At 43.8% G+C, this 22,013-nt stretch overlaps 1 protein-coding gene across 1 annotated transcript in view; it reads left to right on the forward strand.

The window, feature by feature from the left end:
- Positions 1-19,694, forward strand: part of LOC130601367 (ras and Rab interactor 3-like) — a 159,218-nt gene extending 139,524 nt beyond the window's left edge. The window contains exons 22-26 of the mRNA XM_057413387.1: positions 327-1,802; positions 4,772-5,080; positions 13,835-13,966; positions 17,178-17,341; positions 19,285-19,694. Of these exons, the coding sequence (XP_057269370.1) occupies positions 327-1,802; positions 4,772-5,080; positions 13,835-13,966; positions 17,178-17,341; positions 19,285-19,593 (2,390 nt within the window). The 3' untranslated portion in view covers positions 19,594-19,694. The remainder of the gene's footprint in view (positions 1-326; positions 1,803-4,771; positions 5,081-13,834; positions 13,967-17,177; positions 17,342-19,284) is intronic.
- Positions 19,695-22,013: the final 2,319 nt, after the last annotated feature.

Raw genomic sequence — 22,013 nt, forward strand, 5'->3', positions numbered from 1 at the left:
ATCACTGAACAAGCCATAGACCCTCTTTTACAGTCATTTGCATTTGTTACTTGCACCTTCCTGCTCACACTGCATAGGCTGCATAGCATTAACAGTTCTCACTAGGTGAATATCCTAAAACTGGCAAAAAAGAGGTTTCTGGTGAAGCTTCTGAGCTTGTCCCCTCATTTGAAGGATCTCACACACATAAAACAGGCAACCCTTTCTTCACATTGTTCTGTGCAGAGGTGTGAAAGCTTTTGTACCATTTCTTTTAACAAAAAGTAGGACTTACACATGCTTTTAGCAGCTAAAATTCTCTCAGAGCATTTTTTTTTTTTTGACAGATTTCTGGGATTCCTCCTTAAACCACAGAAGAAGAGAGGAGTTATCCCACCCTGCAAAACACTCTGCTTTCAGCACTGCTCAGACAGACAGTTTAAAATCTACCCAGTGTTTTGCAAGCAGCACAAACCACTGCTCATGTGAAATTGAGCTGTCAATAGGAAATGACAGGCTGTGGTTCGTGAATCCTATTTTTATAGAAGAGTACAGTAATCCTTTTTCACCAGATGTACCTTCTCCTAAAAGCCGTGCTGTGAGTGCTGATCTCCCCCCTGCCACCATGCTCACTGAAAGGAGGTCTCCCCGCCGCCCCCCTCCGCCTCCACCTTCTCATGCTCTCATTCAGAAATCTCTGAAGCCCCTGCAGGATCCCACCACTGCCTGTGAAGAAAACGAGCTGCTCCTTCAGCCACTAGAAAAGACCACGAAGGAAATGAGAATTGAAGGCGGTGACAATAAAGAAGAAGAGAAGCAGAGCTGCTCAGTCAGTGAACCTTTGGCAGCGAGCCCCAAGAAGGGCTCCCAGCTCTCTGTCCCCCCATGGAAGCAGCTGTCTGAGAGGACCTCAGAGGAGAGCTGTGTGGGAATCCCTGGAAGTTGTGAAACACTGAAAGGGGAATGGACAGAAGAAAAACCACATGCGAGTACAGAGAGCAGAGATAAAAGGTCACTGTGCAAAAAGGCTGTAGAAATGCCTGGGGAAGTTCCTGAGGCGGCTGTATCACAATTTCAGGAGGCAAAGCCTGAACCTGCAGAGATGAAGGACATGCCTGGGATTCAAAGCAATGCCATAGGAAAGTCACCGCCTATCCCACCACCAAGAAGGAAGAGGCTTTCCCAGGTACCGAGGGTCCCCAGCTCCTGCCAGTTAAAGCAAAGAACAGTGGCAGAGATAGCCACAACCATGGCCATTGTGCAGGATTTGTGCAAGAGCAGCTCTGCTACAGTGTCAGGTGGTGCCACTTGCACACACATCAAGACTGAGCTGGGACATAGCCGCAAATCCGTCAACTCAGCTGAACTGAAAGATGCTCACTCCTCCCTGGAAGGCCCAGGAGACAGCACTGTGGCTCAGATGTCAGCATCTGAACCAGACTCCTACTCCACCAGCAGCACAGAGGATGACCTGGAGATGCCGAGTAGTTCATCTGGTAAAAAGACACGCTCCATGATCTTGGACAAGGCCAAGAACAGGCTGTCCTTTGTCAGCCTGTCTAATGTCTTCACAGTCTTTTTGTCTAGTGACAGGAAGCTGCAGAAGAAGATTGTGGAGCTAGCACAGGACAAGGACTCGTACTTTGGCAACCTGGTGCAGGACTACAGAGTGTACAGTTTAGAGATGATGGCAAAGCAGAGCTCCAGCACAGAGATGCTACAAGAAATCCGGATGATGATGACACAGCTGAAGAGTTACTTAGTGCAGAGCACTGAGTTGAAATCTCTGATAGACCCAGGCTCCCACACTGAGGAACAGTTAGGTAGGTGACTGCGCTTTACCCATCCTTGAGCAGAATTTGGGAAGGTGAGGAAGAAGACAGAATTACGCAAACACGGGTTCTGCTTTACAGAATTATAAACCATCTCTTAAAGCTGAGGGGTGTGAAAAGAAGTCTACTCTGTGGTTGCTAGCACTTGGAGGAGCAGCTCTAAAAACTGGGAGACCAGTAAGGGGGGAAAATCCCTCATAAAAAATTAATATTTTCAAGGGAAGAGTTTAAGAAGAGGTTTATGTTTGTGTGTGAGACATAGATGTATGTATATATGCATATATACACACATATAAATATGAGTCTCTGTGTTTGTGTATATACCTGTACGCACAGGCACACACACTGAGAACTGTGTTCACTGGAAACACAAAAGGTCAATGTCCCCCTGCACAGCTGTGTTCCACATGTCCTTCCATGTCCACTGCCTCACGCTCTGCAGTGAGGATGGAGAACTCCTTGTGTGTGGCAGCCAGATCTGGGGTCAATCACTGTCTCACAAGAAGGGACAAGTCTACAATGGTTTTGAGTGGCAGATTGAAGGAATCACTTGATCCCACTTTGTGCTCCTCAGAGCTCAAAGGCACAAAAACCTGCCTGCTGCAAGACCACTGCTGGCTCCAAAATACAGCATTTGCCTCTCTTTGCCACAGACATAATTTGCCTTTGGGGAGGAAAATTAATATTTTTGGCTGTTTGGGAGTGTTTTGATGCTTTTCATTCAATATTCTGTGAGGGAGTAATGTGCTACTGCCCTCCTTTCTAAGAAGTGGACTGTCCAGTTTAATGTACATTCATGAAGGAATATACAGATTCTTTATCCCAGTCATCGAATCATAGAATCATAGAATAATTAGGGTTGGAAAGGACCTTAAGATTATCAAGTTCCAAGCCCCCTGCCATGGGCAGGGACACCTCACACTAAACCATGTCACCCAAGGCTCTGTTCAACCTGGCCTTGAACACCACCAGGGATGGAGCATTCACAACTTCCCTGGGCAACCCATTCCAGTGCCTCACCACCCTTACAGTAAAGAACTTCTTCCTTATATCCAATCTAAACTTCCCCTGTTCAAGTTTTAACCCATTACCCCTTGTCCTATCACTATAGTCCCTAATGAAGAATCCATCCTCAGCACCCCCATAGCCCCTTTCAGATATTGGAAGGCTGCTATGAGGTCTCCACGCAGCCTTGTGTTCTCCAGCCTAACAGCCCCAACTTTCTCAGCCTATCTTCATATGGGAGGTGCTCCAGTCCCCTGATCATCCTCGTGGCCCTCCTCTGGACTTGTTCCAACAGTTCCATGTCCTTTTTATGTTGAGGACACCAGAACAGCACACAATACTCCAAGTGTGGTCTCACGAGAGCAAAAAATGAGACAGTCAAAGCCGTACAGCCAGAAAAAGCATGCATGCATGCACTTATATGCTCTTTTGATTTAAAATTGTTTCCTGAGGACCTGAGAAACAGAGCTATTTATGAGATCCCTAAGCAGGCTTAAGACAAGCTGGGAGCTGGAAGACCCCCAACACAGAACATGGCCAACCACAGAAGTGACCAGGGATTCCAGGGGATCCTGCAGTTCCAGTATTAGGTGGGACCCAGCTACCCTGGGTGAGCCAGGACCCAGAGGCTCCCAGTCTCAGCAGGACCTGCTGACTTCTTTCTCATACAACTAAGGCTTCACATGATCCTGCAGTCTCCCCAGCAGAAGAGACCTGCTGCCAGCCCATTGCCATACCTAGGAGAAGGGAGGTACAGTTTCAGTTCTCATGCACCTCGTGTAATACCTGCACTTTTTGTCCTAGTAACCTTCTCTTCAAAGCAAAGGGGCTGTCAGCACAGAGAAGTCAGTCTTCAATCTTGATTAGGGAATGTGGAGAGGAGGCAGAAAGAAGTGTCCTTGTTCTGCTTGGTAGAGCTACGTGTGTGCAAGGATCCCTCCCACCTTCACACAGACATGCCTGGTTACCTCTAGCTCTGTTTACTAGTGGTTCCTTAAAAGGATGATATGGCCCAGTCAGCCTAGGGGGACTACCTTTCCCTGTGGAGGACAGCCATTCCTACAATTCAAATTTGTGGTGCTTCAAGCCAACTGTTTCTCCGGATCCTTTAAAATAGTTGCATTTTATATACATAAATGTTACCGCCCTCTGTTTCATTCCTCACTGACTGAGTGGATGAACTCTCTTCCCAGTGACCTTTTCACCTGAGTCTGGGGTTAAAAGAGGGTTCCCTGCAATCCTCCTAGCTCTGGTTTCTAGGAGTCAGACAACAGACTTTCTCACTGTCTCTCATGCTTGCTTTTGTCTCCTGCTGAATATGAAGCAAACACTCGACCCACACAGACTATTTCCTCATCCACAGGAGGCTTAAGAGGTGACATAAATATCAGTAAAAGACACTTGAACAGTAAGGACGATAAACTTCTTACTAGCTGTTGGTGTCTGCCTCTGAGTGGGTGGCTACAGCTGCTTTTCATTCACTGCAGAGAAAGGGGCACTTTGAGGATGAAGTTGTTTTCACCCCAAAATGATTATCTCAAACAGATCAGAGGGAGATGTCAGGGGGACACAAAATGTATCCCACCTGGGCATTTGTAAGGGCAGGGCTGTGAAAAGCAGCACAGTAAGATGAGGTTCCTCATCTCCCAGAGTTGCTTTTTCTGCTGCCTGACAGTGCTGTGCTGGTCAGCCAGGGTGTAAGGCAAAGACAGCTGCTTGTAGCAGGAGCTCTCACACAGAAACTGTGCCCTGGTGTTCACCTCAACCCTTACCAGAACTTCTGGAGGGCACTGGTAATGAAACATTTACTTTCTGGGATGTAATTTCTGCTCCCTGCTCACAGCTAGGCAATAGTGCACGAATAATCAAGCACATGTTTTCTTAGGAGTTTTACCTGCACCTGCACTGTTGTATTGATTACTTATCACTGACTTTGTGTTCTCCCTTCTCTGCAGAAGTGATTGCTGAAACGGCATTATACAAATGTGTTCTGAAACCTTTAAAAGAAGCCATTGATTCTTACTTAAAAGAAATCCACAACAAAGACGGATCCTTACAGCAGCTAAAAGAGAACCAAGTTGTGATACAAAACACAACTACCACTGACCTAGGCATCACGACCAGCGTGCCTGAAACCATTGTGCTTGAAAAGATCCTTCAAAAGTTCACAACCATGCACAAGGCCTACTCCCCAGAAAAGAAGATTGCCATATTGCTGAAGTCCTGCAAACTCATCTATGACTCCATGGCTCAGGGAAACCCAGGTACAGCACTCCTACTGAAATGCTCTCCCTCACTGGTCCTTCCCCATGTATCAGGAACAGGGTTTATGATACAGTTGATGTGGTAATATTCACATTGGAGGTAACAGCGATGGATGGTGTGTTTGGTATCAGCTGTCCACAGGTCATGTTCAGAATGGGCTGCTTAGTGACTGGGAAGCTCTCTGCACTAATAACAGGTATAAGATGTTACCTGGTTAACTTTAAGCTGCATAACCCCCCAAAAACAGATGTAAGTATGTGTTTTATGTGTAATGTCCTTTTTGCAGAGATCTTATCACAGCTCTCCATAAATCCTCAGAGGTCTACCCCAGCTTGTAGCAGCTTAATGGTAATTCCTAGGAATGGGTCTTTGGGAAAAGTGTTTTAGTTTCTTCTATATAAAGTTTTGCCTAAACTGAGGAGGAAATGCAGAATGCTGGTACTGTGTTACAAACTCCTGACGCTCCCATAAATTCCAAAAGGCACTACTATGCTTCTTCGGTGTGAGGAAGTATGTGCTCTGAGTATAAATATAACTTGGGCCTCAGGCCAGCCACTAAATGCACACGTTAAGCCTTTGGCCTGCAGACAGGATGCACTTTTGCAGATAGACCAGGAAGCTCCTTCCTCCAGGAATCTGCTTTGCCAGTTTAAGAGCTTTCTTTTTCTACTGGTGAGCTGATTACCAGCCATGCATAGATTTGGAGAGAAGAAAGATATTACTTTGCTACAACGGGCAATCGTTCAAGAATTCACAATCTCCAAAGGTGCTTTTAGCTGTTCTGCTTTATTTTGCACTTACAACAGCCTTGGAACACTCATGCAGGAGTTGTGTCCCTTTTGGGCCTCACCTGAGGGTCATCCCTTAGACAGTACACAGTAAGATTTAGTGACAGATCTAGACATACTAACAGCAGGGCAAGAAGCCACCCCAGGGCTGAGCCAAAGCTGCAGGGTGAATAGGACCTCTCACTGCCTTTAGATATTATGAGAAGATTTGGAAACATTTGGGGAATTTGCTGTAACTTTGTTAAATCAGTTGTGTTATGTTTTGGAGTAAATTTGTTATAAATCGAAGACTGATACACCTCATTAAAACCCACATAGGAGACATGGTCTCCTTCCGGTGCTGTATGTTACATATTTGTTACACCTCAGTTAGTTCAGGACTGGAATTTCCCTGCTGTAGGAAATGCCTTTGTGTCATTCCATGTCAGAAAGTAGGGGTCAGGGAAGCGATTAAAAAACCTTACATTTTTTAAAAAACTGGCATTCGTGAAATCAGAGGATTTCATTGTGGTTTTCTGTGCTAACCAAGGTGCTTCATTTCAGGCAGCTCAGCTGCTTTCTCATGTTTAGTACTCCTGCAAGCACGGTGTATGTCAGAAGCCAACTTCAGCCCTATGCATTCGGTTCCCTCTCCAGTATATATGATCAGCCATGCATACCAGGGTGTGGTCACAAGAAAACTGGCCTGACATTAAGGAAGTGTACTCAATTAATTCCAACCAGAAAAAGAGGTTAAGGGATGGAGAATACTATAGTCTAACTCCTGGACAATAGTGGACTCGAAGAGAAATTGAATGAAATGTCCTGTAGACTCACTTAGAAGTGAAACGTGTGAAAACTCTTCAACAGAATTAACTGACCCAAGATCACTTTGATTTTCCACCAGTCAAAGACAAACATCCAGCAAACTGAAATATTTTTCTGACAGGAAATTCCCAGCTGGTGGTGTGCTGAAGAGAGTGCTGTGGGCTGCTCAGACCGGATTTCAGTGGGTAGGAAATCTGCTCTCTGCCCAACTTGAAAGCAGTGGCACAGAGGCCCTTTTGCTTTCAGCCAGCCCTAAGGCAGCTCAGTTCTCTTTGCACAGGAAGAACAGGGGCCATGTTCAACTTCCTGTGCAATAGTCTGTTCTTCTTTTAGCTCCTTTTACTCACTGCTGAATTAGAAAGTTTTCTTCTCTTCCAAGATCAGAGCGGATGGAATGCAAAATTAATCATTCCCTCTGATGCAGGACAAATCAGTCTACTTCTGTCAGAAAAAAAAATCAGTTCAGTACTATAACTTATGTTGCCTGGTTTAATTTGCAAATTGGCAGCTCATGGCAGGTTTTTATTCACTTTAGGTTGATGGTAGGATGAGGTGATCTGAGAACATGGTTTCATATCTCAAAGCAAAGTGCAAATAGCACTAAATTTTTTTTCAGACCCATATGAAAAAACAATTTTTTTAACATTCTAAGACCCATGTATACCAGTCCAAGTTTGGCCATGTTTCCCAATAGGTCCCAAGTTTTCTTTAAAACTAGGGATAGGATTGCTCAGGAGCACCTGTGTCTGCGGTAGTGCCCATCTTGGCACTGCTGAAAGAGTCATGGTGCACTGAAGTCAGCCTTGATTGACTCCATGTATATCAAGCCATTTTAAGGATGGAGTTCTGTAGTTTGGTTGCAATTTGTAGTACATGACAAATTCTGCCTGAAAAATTGGCTGTGGTTGAAATCCTTGATACTCAGACTATGAACTGAATGGGTTAGATCTACAGGTGTTTTAAACTAACATTTCTCCTTCAAGTTGAAAGCAATCAACTTGTGGATCTGATTGCTGAGGAAGGCATCAGAATTCCTAATTTATCAGAAAGAATCAAGAAGGCAAATTCACAGTCTTTGTCAATGCACCTGTCTCCCACAGATATCTGAGAACAGATCTATGTTTAAGTAGGATGCATCTACAGCTACATCTAGCCGTAGCCACAGATGGGCCTCATGTCTAGCTTTCATTATACACAACGGGGACTTAGTTGACACAGCTCATTAATCTGGCTAGATGTGGGTGTCTGTTTTAGGTTGAGATGACTCACGACAAACTTCACTGACGATATTGATGAATTCATCCCTGGCTATAAAAAGAGCTTACGGGTACAAGTTCAGATATTCACACGTACAGAGTAGGCAGTGGCATTAGTAATTGAATCCTCCCCAGTGGGACAATACAGACAGCATTGTGGTGCCTCACTGAGCTTTTCCAAGTTCTGTGCAAACTTAAATGACAGCAACATGCCTCCAAGAATAGCCTACAATCTAAAAATATGTAACCTGCCTGCTAAAAATTCTAGGAGCAGTTAGTAAGCATAATATGCATTAAAAGAATAAAAAACCCAAAAGAGTTTGGAAACTCACCTCATCCCCACAAACTGGCTGGCATTTTTGGTGGCTTCTTTTAACCTGTACACTAGAAAAAGTAAGAGGTAGGACTCATGGGGAACTGTAAGCTCCCAGATCTCTGACTGTTCTGCATTTGAAAGGCATGCCCCACTACCCTCAGGGAAAGTTGTGTGCATAGCTGATTTATATAGATGAATTGTAATCTCATGTAGAAAATCAGTTAATTATTTACCTTTCAGAAAGACCTTTACTCAGACAAAATGTCAAAGACATATTTTGTGGTAGGATCTCTGCTTTTCACTCCATCAACACCACAAGTGACCCTTGTGGAGTGATAAACAAGATGCAAATCTGCAATATATGTGATTTATGGGATGAGCCTGGAGCACCCAGCCCTGAGCTACCTGACAGCTGCCAATCTGTAGAAAAGAACCAATGGAAAAGCAAAAACAGAGGCACAGTAGGCACTGGTTTATGAAGAAATACTGTGTGAGACAATCAGGCCAAACTTGGTCAGTCTAAGAGAGAGGAAGATCAAGCATGGAAAGGCTCTAAGCTTAAGCTGGAAGTTTGAAAGATCTGAAGACTGTTTTCTAAGGAGATTTAAGAAGAGTTAACAGAGGAACAATTTTCTTACAGCAACATTTTTAACTTGTAGACTACCTAACATTATGAAGCTCTGTTTTTGGAGTTTCTTTGAACTACACAAGGAGTTGGAGTATATAGCTCAAAACCAGATCTGTACTAATGATGGAGTTTGCAAGGTAACTGGCCCTAAAACATGTGATTTAGTAATTTCTATTGCATCATTTTGCATGGCTAATACAAAGTCTGCTTTCAGAAAAAAAAGAGGGTAGATAGGACAAACATTCCATTGAAACATTTCTCTTCCTTAGCTTTTACAATTAAGTTTGTCACCCACTGTAGAATTGAGCAGCCAGATACTAGTTGTGCTGATGCACTCCTACTTAGCTCTGTAGCTGATAAAGGCATGAACCTGAAGCAGTGTGTCTTAAGTTTGTGGAAAGGAAATTGGCTTCAAATACTTAAGCAACCAGTGTAGAACCAATGCTAGGAGCTCTGAAAACTACATCAGAGCAATGCCATTACACTGCTCAATATCAGTTCTCACTTCTGAGAAGGAAAATAAAGCTATACATAACAGGTTTACTTTGTATCTTTTGGAAGAGGTTTATATTTAAGTTACTGTTAATGAAGGCTGGTAGACTAGAGATTGTATCTTTCTTCTGGCTATCACAATTTCTATATTTGAATTAAAGAGCAAGTTAAATTTTTTCAAGGGCGATGAATTCCTCTGATCTGTAAAACATGTTTTTGAAGTGGATTCATGCTGCCTGCATGTATTAGCTCTGTTAATTTAACTATCATAAATCAAACCTTGCTGAAGTAGTATGGGATAGACAGGAGATAACAAAATGCTAGTGAGTGAAAAGATGTTCACAATCTTTTCTTATGATCTTTGTCCCGGTTTCCATGACAGTCTTGAACAAATCTCAGTTAACCTTTTTGTACTCAGGTTTCTCAGCTATAAACTGAGGCTAAAATTAATATATTTCCTGGAGAGCTGCTGCAAGACATCATGCCAGTATTTGTAAAATATTAGAGCAAAGTGCAGAGCATCATCAGTGTCTGCTGGTTGTCAGAATATACATGGAGGGAAAAGAAATGCATGAGTGTGTTAAAACAGACTGTAATTTCTTTATGGAGGCTTGGGCAGAATTCCAGTTGCTTTAAATCATGTATTTAATTAATACTCGTCTATTCAAGTGCTGCATCCCAGCCAGGAACTGCTTTGCTATAAACAGAATAGGATGAGTTTGTGGCAGAAAAGAAGGCTTATTTTAAGCTTCTTATAGATATTTATGAAATAAATATTTCCTGATCATGCAGGGAAGAAGGGAAAATAAAGCAAATAAGTTATATCTGGAGTAGGACAACACCACCTTGAACAAGCAAGCTCAGTCCCAGTGTCACCGAGACCCCTGTCAGGGTCAGAGCTAGATTTGACTGTCAGCTGCAAGCATACCTCTCTGTGAGAGACCACAGATGGAGTCAGACATGTAGGTCTGGGAACTTGGCTCTGGCCCAGATTGAAAGTGGAGCTGAGGAGGCAGCAGCCTGCAGAGAACACCCCTGCTGCAGCTCCTGGATGGATGCTGGGTTGTGCCCTGGTGCCTTTCGTGGCACAGGGAGCAGGTAGGTTGCACAATGCTGAGCAGCACCAAACTTCTTAGGTGTCTTGGTTCACAGGTATTGTTTTGTGTATCTTTGTGTCTCCTACTTCTGGTCATATTTGTGTTGCTGACAGGCACCTATTATCCCCATTGATGGACTGAGATACAGGGCACCTCAGAACCATACTTAGTCTGATGACTGTACATGTCTAAGCTAGTACCTCTGCCTACTGTGACATCCAAGGCCATGGGAACAAGGAAAGGTTCAGAACCCTACCCTCTCAGGCACTTATCCTTGGCTTCATGTGCAGTCAGTTTAGAGAAGCTATTACAATGCCTACAAGGAGCAGGCACAATATACCATGCCTGACCTGTCCTAGGCAACACTGACAGTTTGTGGCAACACATGGATTCAGAGCTAGATATTTGACAATTAGCTTTTCTTTTCTCTTGTTGACACCTACAGCTCTTGCTGACCTCAGCTTTAGCTACAGATGTGGGTATTTAAGAATCAGGCTTCATAGTCCCACAAGTGGACTAAAATTATGTGTAGTAATTTATGCAGGTTATGAGCATAGAGCATATGGAGAGCGACTGCTCCTTCCATTACCGCAGTCAGACATCCCTTCTCTGAGTTTATTAATGAAAAAGAAACTGTTTATTAGATTTTCATATTTAAGCCATAGAAACAGCTGGGGGTCCAATAATATTTCTATAAACTCTTAAAGTTGTGAAAGGTTTATAACAAGGTCTGCTGGGGAAAGCAGCTAAATCAGTTTATAGAAATGAGACAGACAGCAATGTAAAATAATTGACTCAGTGCCTGCTTGTGCATACAAGTACTTCTCAGCCAATAAAAAAGAAATGGAAAGATTCTGTAGGTGTTTTTGAAAAGTGTCCTCTAACTTTCATTTCAATTGACACTAGAAGTTGATGGCTGGGGATATGGAATTGTTTAGTTCCAAGTTGCTGTTTCCAATCTGCATTGATTGGTTGTCCATTGTCTGGCTGGTGATCCATTTCTGTGACATTTTATTAAAACAAAAAACAGGCAAAACATGGATTAGTCATGAAAAGAAGTGATAGGGAAGAGAAAATTCTGCCAAAGGTCCCTTGGCCTTCAGGAAACCATAAGCACTCAATCCATGCCACTGGTCAGTAACTACTACATCATAAAGTGTAAGTAAGTTTTTAAGGAAGGGGGGAAAAAAAGTGAGCCTAGAAAACTCTTTGGTACTTCATCTCCCTTTACACTAGTTTTGTACAGAACAAATTCTGTTGGCATCTGATTTACTCAAGTCAAAAGGAGCAGTTTTTTCTGTGCAGTCTTTCTAATACATTTTCATGTCTCAGTTGTATCTTTTTTTTTTTTTTGCTAGACAATATTAAATAGTTCTAGTACTAAGCTGCTTGTGTTAAAGTAATATATATGACAGCAATGAACTGGACCCTTTCCAGAGCTGAAGCTTTTACAGAGACAGAAGCCAAAGTAACAACAGACAAATAAAATATCATAGAATCACAGAATCATTAGAATGGTTTGGATTGGAAGGAACTTCTTTAAAAACCATCTAGTTCCAACCCCAGGCCATGGGCAGGGACACATTCCACTAGACCAGGTTGCTCAAAGCCCCAACCAACCTGGTCTTAAACAATTCACATTCATCCAGATGTTAATGAAACATTAATGATCTTTTATAGTTTGGTTGAAGACCTAAGGCTGTGTCATTTAACTAAAGGCAGCCGTAATAAAGCAAATAGAACTGAAAGGGCTAATCCAGCTTTCATTGAACAAATTGTATATGTATATGACATGTGTGGACTCAGTCTTAGAAACAGGCTGAATTACAGCCCTGACAATCTCCCATCCTCCAACACTTTAACTGGATCAGCTCTCTGATCACTAGTTTCATTCCTGGGTTTATTTTTAAGCCACACTATATTTTTTTTATTTTTTGTTTTTTTTTCACCAGGGGCTAAGCTTGTAGCTATTTGAGGCTTCAGAAGAACATCTTTGTTTGCAGTAGAGAGCCTGCATCACTTATGAATTAAAAAAAAAAAAAAGAAGGCTGACTCATGGCAAAAATTTGAAATAAGTCAGTGGGAACATTTGAGAAACAGGAATTTATGCCCCACCATGGAAGAGCATGTGGACTATGAACCAAAAATGGCTAGGGCATAATTTCACTGAAGGTACATCAAGGGTAGCTTTGATTCTTTGAGGTGAGGCTAAAGGTTCTCAAGTAAGACACACATGGCCCATGAAAACAACACATCCAAGTGCTCAGCTGAGAAAACCTGCCATTGCCTGAGGAAGGACATTCAGAGTGAAAGCAGTCTGGGCTTAGGTTAACTGTAATGGTCAACTTTAAATGTCGGGAAGATAGGCCTGCTAAGCAGCTTGTCATTTGGGTTGTCCATGATGAATTTATGACATGTTGGTGAAAAGTGAAAGCTTCTTTCAAATAAGAAAAATTGTCTTTGTGTTCTTCACCGTTTATGTGTCAAAGCTTCATTTTGGATTCTATTTTAAGCAGTAATTCTTTATAATGGTGACTGTTAACATGTATGCTTTTTTGTCCTCAGAGATCCCAAAGAGCTGCTATGGATTACATGTAAGATCACTTTGTTGACTTTGTTTATATCAATATTTTTAAGCATAGGAAATCTTGAGCCTGTGAGGATATGTTCCTGTAGCACCTGCTGCACACCAATTCCGCCAATTCCATCAATTCCATATACTAATCTAAGTCCAATGTGAAAGACTTTTTATTTTCTTAGCTAGGGACCACTGGCTGGGAAGATGCTTCCCCTTAGATTTGAGCTCTTTGGGAGACTGTTATAATTAGGAACATGTAGATCTATGTTTTGCCTTCTGAAGAAACACAACAATGAAGTCCTCAGTCCTAAAACCCATCTCAAAATCTATTTTCTCCTCTTTGGTCTCACACATATACGAATCTAAGAGCATAAACACCCCTAATGCATATAGACAACTTCACTGCTAGTATTGCAAACATGAATTTCAGTCTTGATGGCACTGTCAAATCAGAGGGCTGAACTGGCAGACTTTGCACTCTTCAAGGATTGTCATTTGCCTGAGATCCACGAAGCTTAAGCTTCTCTTTCTCCAGTTAATAAAGAATATCAGAAATGGAGCACAATAAAAATTTTCATTCTCATATTTTGGGCTTGAAGCAAGTCTACTTACTTTTTGAGTGTACTAACTTTCCCTTTTTCAGCAGTTTTTTTTCTTTTGAGCTTTAACTCTTCACATAATGCGAGCAGAAGTCTGCAAAGGACAAGCTGGGTGAGAAGCTGTCACTGCTGTGGGGGAATGTATCTTTGTGGTGAGTTTATTGTGACCACTCTGTGTTTCTCTTTGCTCAGGGAAGCCGTATGGTGCAGATGACTTCCTCCCTGTGCTCATGTATGTGTTGGCTCGCAGCAACTTGACTGAAGTCCTTCTGAATGTGGAGTATATGATGGAGCTCATGGACCCTGCTTTGCAGCTAGGGGAAGGTAGAGTACAGTGTTTGCTCCTGGGATATTCACTCTGGAAATCATTCTTTACCTCGCTTTAGTGTTTGTGAAAGCGGGGCATCAAGGCTGTGGCTAGGCTTTGTGGATAAGCTTTGGCCAGACTTTTCAAATATGAGTCTCTAAAATTATTGTCAAACACTTTAGCTGATTTTGGCAATGTGGTGCCCTAGACATCAGCTAGAAAGGCAGGGACCTAGCATAAATGAGATCTGAGTTGCTGCATTAGTAACCTAAACAGAGTTATCTAGTGTTCCTTGGCCCTAAGGCTGAAAAATTGAAAGGTCTGTGCAAAGACTTTTATTCCAATGAGAAAAGAGCACATTTCATAAACTGTATTGTATGCCGGGGGCCATATATCATTCTTATGGTGACTCTACTCTTACATTTGAGTGACCCCTTTAAACAATGTTCTCATCAAAGTGAGGCAGAGAAAAGAAAGTTAGGTTAGAGTGGAATATTATGTTTGGATGTGAATAAAGACTTCTGCTACTAGAGGGGTAAATACCCTAGGGAACTGTGGGCCTTTCATTTCTTAAATGTAGATTGGGAAGCAAATGCTACTAACAGTGACAGGGTTATGCATTCTGAGTTACGAACACAGATAATTTGTGACCACGTAGTCACTAAAGAAGTAAAATGGGTTTTACTTCAGATTTTGTTTTGAAAAGTACTGAGGTTCTATAAAGAGGTCCTGAGTGAATAACAGCAGGCTACTTCTATTCATGTTAAAACCAAGTCTGTAACTAAGAGCATGTCATCCCAGCACAGTGCAGAGGCGGGGAAAAGGAAGTACTAAAAGAATGAGCAGTGATAGTGTGATCGTACTAGTGAGGGGTTTCTGTATAGGCTAATTATCCCACTGGAAAGAACTGTTAGCAGAAAAAAACATTAGTCTAAGCACAGCATTCTGCTGACATAATTAAGCTGGTTTTGGTAACTGTGTTGCCCACAGGTTCTTCGTTTCAAAAGGGCATACTACCAGGCTGGTTACTGAGGACATCTGGGTTGGGCTCAGGGTATTAAAGGCAAAGCAGGCTGGAGGCTCTCTTCAGTCAAAGATGCAAAGACTGTGAAATGTGCATGCCAGTCAAAGGGGGAAAATTTTGTGAGGGAGTTCCAGACCAAACTGGCTGAAGAATCACATCAGAAAGGACACTGGGAACAACTGCTGATACAGGGAATGGAATGAAAAGGTCTCAGTGATGACAGCTCTGAGACCATGAAGAACAGGGCTAAAATGGCAAAAAATTCAGTTGAGTTAGGCCTTTCAAAGTTAAATGGCAAAAAGTGATTCAGGCACAGAAATGAAAAAGAACACACTAAAAGCAAAAGGGAGAAAACTGTGAAATTACATCAGGTAATACATAAACTCATTTAAATCTGGCCTTCAAATTAAAAATTTACTTTGAATGAATTTTATAGTAACAGTGATGTTGACTACTGGGCCAAAGGCAGGGACAGACAATGGGAAATGACTGTGTGGAAAGGAAGATACTGGAAACTGAGTGTAAGAAAAAACAATTCTTAAAGATATAATGAATTCCTGTCATGGAGGACTGGGAGATCTTTCTCCTTGGATTCTGAGGGAAAGGATACACCAGGTTGTGAGTCCCACCACAGGCACCCCTGACTATGCCAGTGAGAGAGAAATGCTGAATGACAGACAAGGGAAGTTAGTAACTCTATTTAAGAGAGGAAAAGTGGCACTTGTAGGCTTGTTAGCCTGCTCTCAGCAGCACTGTGTGAGAGATGGTAAAAAAAAGAGGGGGTTTGGTGTAAGCAGACTTAGGTAGCTATGGGACATTCCTCATCAGACCCACCAAGTACAGAAAGTCAAATGGCAATGCTGGTCTCTCCTCTCTTACACCAGACTTTAGAGTTGCTCCAAAAATACTTCTCTTATATAAAATGTTGTCTTACCTACCACTTAAGCAACCAGCCGCAATGACTGTGGAGCTGATCAGAGCCTGAGGAAGGGTTACGAAACCCCAGGCGGGCTGGTGCGAGGTTTGGGTGATGTGGAAGTGCCATCTAGAGGCAACTGCAGTTATTACGAAACTTACTAAAAGCAGGGAGCCCCTCCCAGCTGACAGGCTGTTTTTATTTCTCCGTTTCCCTGGCACCGCGGTGAGCGGAGCAGAAGAGGGGAATCTCCCAGAAGCCGGGCCTCGGCCCCACCGAGGACTGGCCTCTCACCCTGCCTCAGGCCAGGTGTGCTCCTGCTCGGGCAGCTCTGCAGGCTGACTCCTTCCTTCTGTTCAGAGGAGACCCTGGTGCAGCTGGGAAAATGAGCGCTCTCAACTCGGCACTGGAGCCATTCCTTGGCATGGGTCTGCCTCACAACCAAAGCAGCAGCTTCCCAATATCCAACTCTGCCGTCTTATCAGGGCTTATTTTCACCTATGTTGATAAACCCTCTTCTTATCATGGTCCAACTGCTTTCTTGGCTGCTGCAGTTCATTATTTATTACCTGCTACAGCCAACACCATAGTAGTCTTGGAGTTTCTGAGGGGGAAAGGGTGGCTGCAGGCTTTTACTGCTTTATCCCATCTCTCTGCTTTACCAAGATTTATCCCTCATCTCTGAACAATCCAGGAGTTACTCTCAGCCGACACCTGGGCTCCAAGTCTAGATGACAGAGATGGAGGCAGTAGAGGGTAACTTGTCCTTGCAGGTCTGAGACATCCTTAACAGTGCTGAGCCCACAAGCGGACCCGAGCTCTAAACACTTTAGCAACGTAGCTAGAGTTGGAGGGGGCTGCATCCAGCCTTGTCATTTTCTTACAGAGTAACTACAGTTGTTACTAATTTCCTTGTATTATGCGGACTGCTCAGGAGTCCAGATTGCAGACCTGTTGAACTGGCCCTATTAAACACAGCAAAGAGATGGCCATGCCCCAAAGAATAAACCATCTGTGGTCAAAGACATTGCTTGGGTTTGTTTGTGAAAGCAGCTTTTGTAGTAGTTTACCTTGAGTCTGGACAGTGATGCTGCTGTGAAGCAGAAGGGGGTGGAGGACACTGTCCATTAGGTCTCCTTTCTCTTGGGTTAATATCAGACATGCCTGCATTCCCTGCAGAGAGGCACAGACAGTGCAAGTGTTAGGCATCTGCCAGCAGGCAGGATGGAAGTGGAAATGGATGGACTGCGCTGGTGCGATATTCATACAAGACCTTATCCTTTTGCAGGCTCCTACTATTTAACTACCACCTATGGGGCCCTGGAGCACATCAAGAACTATGACAAAATCACTGTCACACGGCAGCTGAGCATGGAGGTGCAGGACTCCATTCACCGCTGGGAGCGACGGAGGACACTGAACAAGGCCCGGGCTTCCCGCTCATCAGTGCAGGTAGCTGGCATTGTTTGCTGTGGACAGAGCCTGAAAGATGACCATGCTCTCTTACATTCTTACTGATTTTTAATTTGATAATTATTTTAAAACAAAGTTAACCCAAGTCACTAGTGAAAAACAAGAGTGCATATGTGCAAGATTTCAAAATCTTTAAAAAAAACCTCATTTGAAATATGTATCACTTAAAAAATTAATTTTGAAGTCTTGAAGTACCCTCATAACAATATAATTTTAAATACAGCTGCAGAGTGATTTCGTTCCTTCTCAAAGGAGGCATGCTAAGAGTAGTCACATGTGGAGAGCTGTGCTGGGGAAGCAGGGAGCCCCTTCATCACTCTTAGGGCCTGGGGAATCATGGGCTAAGCTGAGGAGATGTGAGCAGGCTATGCAGGAACAGTTCCTAGATGGCATAAAGCTGTAGGAGGACCTGAGACATCCCAAGGACTAGTCAGAGGAGCATCTTCCAGAGCCTAGCCTCTCTCACCTGGCAGCAGGAAAGACCTAACAGTATCTGGTTAGCTTTGAATCCCATGCTGTATATAGCCCAATGAAGACCTCCCCATGCACAGCGGGAGACGGTCCCAGGAGGGATGGGTGCTTTGGGCCTCCAGCCATGGTGAGGGTGGGTGCAGGACCAAGCAATGGTGGTGCCGCGCCAGCCCGATGTGCTGTGATCAAATTGTCAGCCACAGGGAGGCAGCAAAGGCCACGTCTCGGTTCTGTAAAGCCTTCACAGTGCGAAACAAAATTGTGAAGCCAAGGGGAAAGCCAGGGGAAAGTCTCCCGAGCGGGAGACGCAGACCATATAGCCCTGTGAAAGCGCTGAGTTGATTATGTTTCCCATAGTGTGGTCAAAGCAGTCCCTGATGATCTCAGAACGCGAGAATGATGGATGGGATACACCAAACAGCCATCCAGCCCCAAGTGTTGCTCTGGCAGTAGCTCATGGCAAGTACCTAACATGGAGCATAATAGCTGAATGAGCAAATGCTGCATTTCCTCAGAAGATTCCCCACCCCCACCCCCTCCCCCCGAAGCATAAGCACCATTTTACATTCTTTAGAATGAATCAGAGACATACAAGCACATCCTGGCATATGTAAACAGCTTACTGATGTGTTCAGCAGGCTCCTGCACGTCCCTCTGGCTGCCTTAGTCATCTGCAGTGACACTCCATAAGTACAGTTTGAAAACCCATAGTCCACGTATTTGACAAAACTCACTTCTGATGAACCTGAGTATTTTTTGACTAAAATGGTTGGGAATTTTTTTAAACTTCACAGATACAAATTAAACATTCAGGTTCCACTGTGACTGAAAGCCCTCTAGATTCTGTTCCTCATGAGTCTGGCAAAAACATCTCAGCAGCAATTAAAGCCTGAAACAGGATAGAAAGAAAACAGCTTTCTCAGCATAACTCCTTCTGCTCTTTCATTACTGATGGAAGGAAGTTTGCAGGACACACTCTCAAGGTGCTGTTTGTGTGGCAGGGAAGTTGCAAGGGTCACCACACTGCCAACCCTTTCCTGTTTCTATGAGACAGGGGATTTTCAGGCCAGATCTCTGAGGTTTTGGGATTGTTATTCTGTTCTGTTACTTCTTTGCATCCTATTTCTTCAGGAGTTGTAGAAAAGTAGGAGAAGGAACTGTTTCAGACTGCTCACTAAGGATATTCACCAAAATCAGAAAAAAGCTTTCACTTACGTGTCTTTAAAGGGCTAAGTCTTCGGTTAAGTGTTTGTTAGTTTAAGCATTTGCTGATTCAGAGCTTGTCCTTCAGAAGTGAGAAAGGAGAGAATAACCGGGGCATTGGAGAATGATTGGAGGATATTTGAGGGCATTTAGGAGCTCTAGGCAGGTAGTGCTTTGGGGCTGAATGCTACCCCCTTCTGTCCTAAGTCAGTCTCAACTTTAAGATCTATCCTCATGTTTCTCTTCAGGATTTCATCTCTATCTCCTTTCTGGAAATTGGTGCTCAGTCAAGGACACTTGCTTCCCGAAAAGACACCACAGTTGAGCAGCTGAGCCAGCAGTGTGCCGAGAAGTTTGAAGTCTCCCATCCCAAGGACTATAGACTCTTTGTTTACGTTGATGACCAGTGGCTGCAGCTGGACAAAGATGCCCTTCCTCACCATATAAAAGCATCCCTCCTGAAGTGCGAAACCAAGAAAGATTTCCATTTTATTTATAAACCAATAGACCATAAAACCCCACCAGTTCCAATTGTCAAAGAGTTAGACTTTCCCTAAGGGCTGTGCTGCTTTTCTTGTAGTGTTTGTTGTCATCCTGGAAGGGCTGGATAGTTTATCTCGTGAGATCCTCTGATATCTGCAGACCTCAGAAGGTCTCTGGAGCATGGCTTTTGACACAGGGCAGATATGCTAATTGTAGATGCTGTCCAAATACAGAGCATTTCTCAGCAGAGTTCATTTGCAGAAATAAAAAGATCATTCAGGAGAACATTCATCTTCTGGAAAACTTGAAGTATCAAACCTCAGAACATCTTGCTGGCAGCCAGCCGACATCGCAGAACATGAATGCACAGTGGAGAAAACCCAGAGATCTTCCAGAAAACTTGACATTTACTTCATAGTAAACTATGGCAGGTGTGAATCACTTCCGTGCACAAGGCCTGTGAAAGGTGTGCACACACACCACAATGCTGTCTTTAACACCTTACAGTATCTGTTCACACAGTTTGAATAAACTGAGTCTTGTCTGATGTATTCAGAGGCATAGGGTTACCATCTGTAGCAGAACTCTATCTCTGGCTTGTTGTCTACAAAATGTCATTGCCTTTGCAATCCACAGAATTACAGACCATGCAAGATGATCCTAAGAGTACATTTTCTGCCGTCTATTTCTCACTGAAATCAGGTAGCATAGGCATTTTCATCAATGCATTTATTTTTTTTTTAAAAGATTGAAAGTCTTCACCATCAGTTTTAAGTGTACAGCAGTTTAGTCACATTGATTGTATAATAGTGTCATTGGGTAATTGTGTATTTATTTCCATGTGTGGTATGGTGCAATTATTTTTAAATAAGTGCTTGTAAAGAAACTTAATATTTTTCCCAGTATAGCAAACCAGATGAAAATTTGGAAATCAAAATGAGCTAGAATTAAATACCTGTCCCTTTTTACCTAGATGTCATTTTCTCTAGTGTTTTTGTGACTCTAAGTCCCACCAGTTTCTTACATTAATAAATTCAGGCTGTTGCAGACAGAACTTGCTAATTCTCCTTTCTACCTGTGCTTTCAGTCATTGCAGACTTAAGTTTCCCTGCAAACCTGAATTCACAATAAATTGAACCAATGTAGAAATGCATTTTCTGAAATTTGAAAACAGTATTTCAGGCTTGGATAATGGAAGCAGGAGCCTTAATTGCAAGACAGATCCATGTCTTCCGAGTGCCTTCATTCAGACAAGATTCCCACTGTGAGCATTAGATACTGGATAGTCTGGATGCAAGAGGCACGTAACCTCCACTGCAGCTACGCAACCTTTGGATCAAGCCTAGCAAAGCTCTGACTGGAATGAAAGTGTGTTACTGTGGGTTTTGCACAAAACTGCTATTGTTTCCTCCATTAAAAAAAAAAAAATTGGGACACACTGGGCCAAGTTTCTAGAGCTGCCTGCCTGACTCCTGGAGCTCCAAAGGTAAAGTGGTGTCACACGTAGCTGGTTACTAAGTCTCTGGGCCTTGAAATGTCTGTGTCTGCATGCCTCAGCCGTAGCGTACGCTGGCCAAATCTGCATACAGATAGCAAACCAGTGCTGTGCATCTGCCAGCTTGGGCTGCTGCACATCTTGGTGGGGAAGGGAGAACAACAAAGAATAAGGAACGGTGAATAACAGTAATCTTGGTTTCGAGGACATCATGTGCAGACTCTGCAGTGTGTGACACCCGTACTGAGCTGACTCCAAAGTCATGGTTATTTCTGCTCACGTGCAGCTGTCGGCACCTCCACCTTGCCTCTGGTAAGAATGCTGGAGCTGAACCCCTCCCTTGTACTGCCGTTAGTCTTCTGCAGGGCAGCGTGCTCCTGCTGGGAGCCTGGGCTGCATTCTGGGTGGCACTCTGGATGGCATGGCTAAACCTGACACACAGCCTCTCAGTACTGTCTGACGAAGGAGATGCTGCTCTCAGGGCTCTGAGGGCACACACAGGCATTGCTGCTTCCAGTGCCACCCCAATACTGCTGATACGGTAGCAGTGCTGGTCTCCAGCTCCCCACAGCTCTTTCCCAGCCTGACCTCTGCTAGTCCCCATCCCCAGGGAGCTGCTCAGGCCCCAGACTGGGGCTGCCCCTGATGCTACCCACTGTCCCACTCCCGGCTTTAGCAGTGGCGCAGGCTCCCAGGGAACCTTCATGGCTCTGGGACCTCTCAGCCCCAACAGCAGCTTCCCCACATCCATCCTGAAGGCTGTGGCAAGGGTGTCAGCTCTCATCCTTCTGCTTCCCCGGATGCTGTGTGTTGATGGATCAGTGTCAGGCCCTCACTGGGGAGGTGGTACAGGGTCCCCTGAGCACTCTGGCTGTGAGGTAATGTGTCCTCACCCTGCCCAGCTCCTCAGCCCACCACCATCCCTGCATGTTGGGTGAACTCATGGCAGTTTCCCCAGTGGTGAAAGCACTGCCAGTAAGTCCCTGCACACCGAGAGGC

The sequence above is a fragment of the Pezoporus wallicus genome, unplaced genomic scaffold, assembly GCF_028554395.1.
Source record: "Pezoporus wallicus isolate ANWC-B61680 ecotype Strahan unplaced genomic scaffold, APGP_CSIRO_Pwel_v1 contig_3017, whole genome shotgun sequence".
Taxonomy (NCBI): domain Eukaryota; kingdom Metazoa; phylum Chordata; class Aves; order Psittaciformes; family Psittacidae; genus Pezoporus; species Pezoporus wallicus.